At 61.6% G+C, this 2,378-nt stretch overlaps 2 protein-coding genes across 3 annotated transcripts in view; one reads left to right on the forward strand and one right to left on the reverse strand.

Annotated features, from left to right (window-relative positions):
* The window catches only part of LOC116817758 (RING finger protein 11-like), a 7,334-nt gene extending 6,836 nt beyond the window's left edge, over nucleotides 1-498 (reverse strand). Inside the window, exon 1 of the mRNA XM_032768183.2 lies at nucleotides 294-498. Within this exon, the coding sequence (XP_032624074.1) occupies nucleotides 294-413 (120 nt within the window). The 5' untranslated portion in view covers nucleotides 414-498. The remainder of the gene's footprint in view (nucleotides 1-293) is intronic.
* Nucleotides 499-2,256: 1,758 nt separating this feature from the next.
* The window catches only part of TNPO2 (transportin 2), a 30,178-nt gene continuing 30,056 nt past the window's right edge, over nucleotides 2,257-2,378 (forward strand). The window contains exon 1 of one of the 2 annotated variants that reach the window (XM_075061086.1): nucleotides 2,257-2,376. The gene's annotated coding sequence lies outside the window, so the exon portion shown is untranslated. The remainder of the gene's footprint in view (nucleotides 2,377-2,378) is intronic. The other variant, XM_075061087.1, reaches the window with a different exon arrangement.

Raw genomic sequence — 2,378 nt, forward strand, 5'->3', positions numbered from 1 at the left:
CCGCCCCCCCCACTGGTCCCATAGACCCCCAGGCTTCCCTGCCCCCCGGGCTTATGATCCCTCAGCCCCTCTTCCGCCCCCCTACGAGCCCCATAGGCCCCCAGGCTCTCCCCCCGGGGCCTATGACCCTCAGCTCCCCCTCGGGCCCCATAGACCCCCAGGCTCCCCCCCCGTGGATCCCCCACGGGCCCCATAGACCCCCAGGCTCCCTCGCCCCCCCTCGGGTCCCCCTCCCCCTCCACGGGCCCCATAGACCCCCAGGCTCCCTCGCCCCCCCACGGGCCGCCCCGTACCTGGTAGGGGGGCGGCGCCGGGGGGGGCGGCGCGTCCCCGGGCCCCAGGCTGGCCCCGTCCCCCGAGTCGTTGAGCAGCGAGAGGTCATCGGCCGCCTGCGAGGAGAGGCAGTTCCCCATCCCCGCCCGGTCCCGGCCGGACTCTGCCACCCCCGGCCCTCCGCTGGGGGGAGGGGCAGGGAGCGACGCCGTCTGTACCCCCGCCCCTCGCGGGGCAATGGTACCGCCCCCGCCCCGGGGCACCACGGGAATTGGAGTCCTGGCAGGGCTCCGCGCGTGCGCAGAGGGGGAGAGCGTGTGGGATTGGGAGGGGGGCGGAATCAGCGAGGAAGGGGAGGATAGTGGGAGCGGGTGGGAAAGAGAAGGGGCAGGTATGGAGTGAGGGGAGGGGGCAGAGCAGGGAGTGGCTGGGTCGGGGTAGGGGAGACGGGCTGTGAGGAAGGGGAGAAGAGGGGAAGGGATGAGAGGGAGTGTAAAGAAGGGGTGCCCCTCCCCACGCCCCCAAGGCTGAGAGCATTTTGTTCCATTTGGGAATCGATTTGATTCACCTCATGACCTTCATAGTTTGGGAACATACCTACCCTTCGACTAAATGCACCACTTTCTCCTGCCTTGCTGTTATTCAGTTGCCCCTCATTTGCTTCTTCAGGGTGCAGGAAGAAAGCCTCATCTTATATGATTGCAGATTCATCATCAAATGCTGACATCGAACAGAGGGCAGAGTTAAGGTTGTCTGGTCGGGGGGGTGACTGAGCAGGGCTGGTTTGCTCGGGGAGCAGGATCCCTGGCAGGAGTGCCGGGCAAGAAGAGTGGAGCAAGCCCGCATGCCCCAACTCCACTCCCCAGCAGGAGCACCAGGCAGATGGGCAGAGATGGGCATGCTCCTGCGCCTTGACCCCATTTTCCCAGCAGGAGTCCAGGGGAGGGGTCCCTCTTGCTTTGGCTCTGGCCAGGGCCTCACAAAACCATAATCCACCTCTGGACTCAGGACTCCTGACTTCTATTCTGGCTCTGCCACTGACCTGCAATGTGACCTTGGGCAAGTCACATCCTTTCTCTGTGCCTCAATTTCTGCTCCCAGCCTGTGTGTCTTCCCTATTTTGAGTGTAAACTCTTTGAGGTGGGGATTGTCTTCATCTTTCTATTGTCTTACACACATGGTTGTACTGTGCAAACCCCTGTGTGAACACATTCATCTCCGTTTAAAACTGATTGGAGTTTAGTGTGTGAAGGAAGCAATGTAAGCCACATTTCAACTGATTTAAAAACATCCACTACTGTATCAATTTAACCAAATTTGGTTTAAAAATGACACTTATAGTTAAATCAGTAGGACTGTGTGTAGACCAGGCCTCAGGTATGTACATCTGACAGGTTAGATGCTACTGTACCCTAAATCCCCTTCCCAAGCTGGTGCTAGAACCCAGAAGTCCTGGCTCCCTGTCCCAACCACTAGCCCCCACTCCCCTACCAGGGCCAGGGATAGAACCCAGGAGTGCTGGCTTCCTGCCCCCTGCCCTAACCACTAGGTCCCACTGCCCTACCAGAGCCAGGGATAGAACCCAGGAGTCCTGGCTCCCTGCCCTAACCACTAGGTCCCACACTCCTCCCAGAGCTGGGGATAGAACCCAGGAGTCCTGGCTCCCTGCCCCCACCCCTAGCCCCCACCCAAGCTGGGGACAGAACCCAGGAGTGCTGGCTTCCTGCCCCCTGCCCTAACCACTAGGTCCCACTGCCCTACCAGAGCCAGGGATATAACCCAGGAGTCCTGGCTCCCTGCCCTAACCACTAGGTCCCACACCCCTACCAGAGCTGGGGATAGAACCCAGGAGTCCTGGCTCCACCCCTCAATCACAGTTTGGTTCACCAGATTGAGGGAAGGGGGCGTGGCTATTACCTCTCTTTGGGAGCCGAGCCCGCCCTTCATCCTATCACGTGACCGGTACCCGCTTCTTTCCCCACCATGTGACCCCCCTGTTTCCCTCCCTCACGTCACGTGGTGCGGCCGCCAGCGGGCGGGGAACGGCGGCCGGCTGGGGTCAGCGCCCGCGTGTCGCGTTCGCCTCGTTTTGCCGCCGCCGCTGC

Source organism: Chelonoidis abingdonii, chromosome 26 (genome assembly GCF_003597395.2).
Source record: "Chelonoidis abingdonii isolate Lonesome George chromosome 26, CheloAbing_2.0, whole genome shotgun sequence".
Taxonomy (NCBI): domain Eukaryota; kingdom Metazoa; phylum Chordata; order Testudines; family Testudinidae; genus Chelonoidis; species Chelonoidis abingdonii.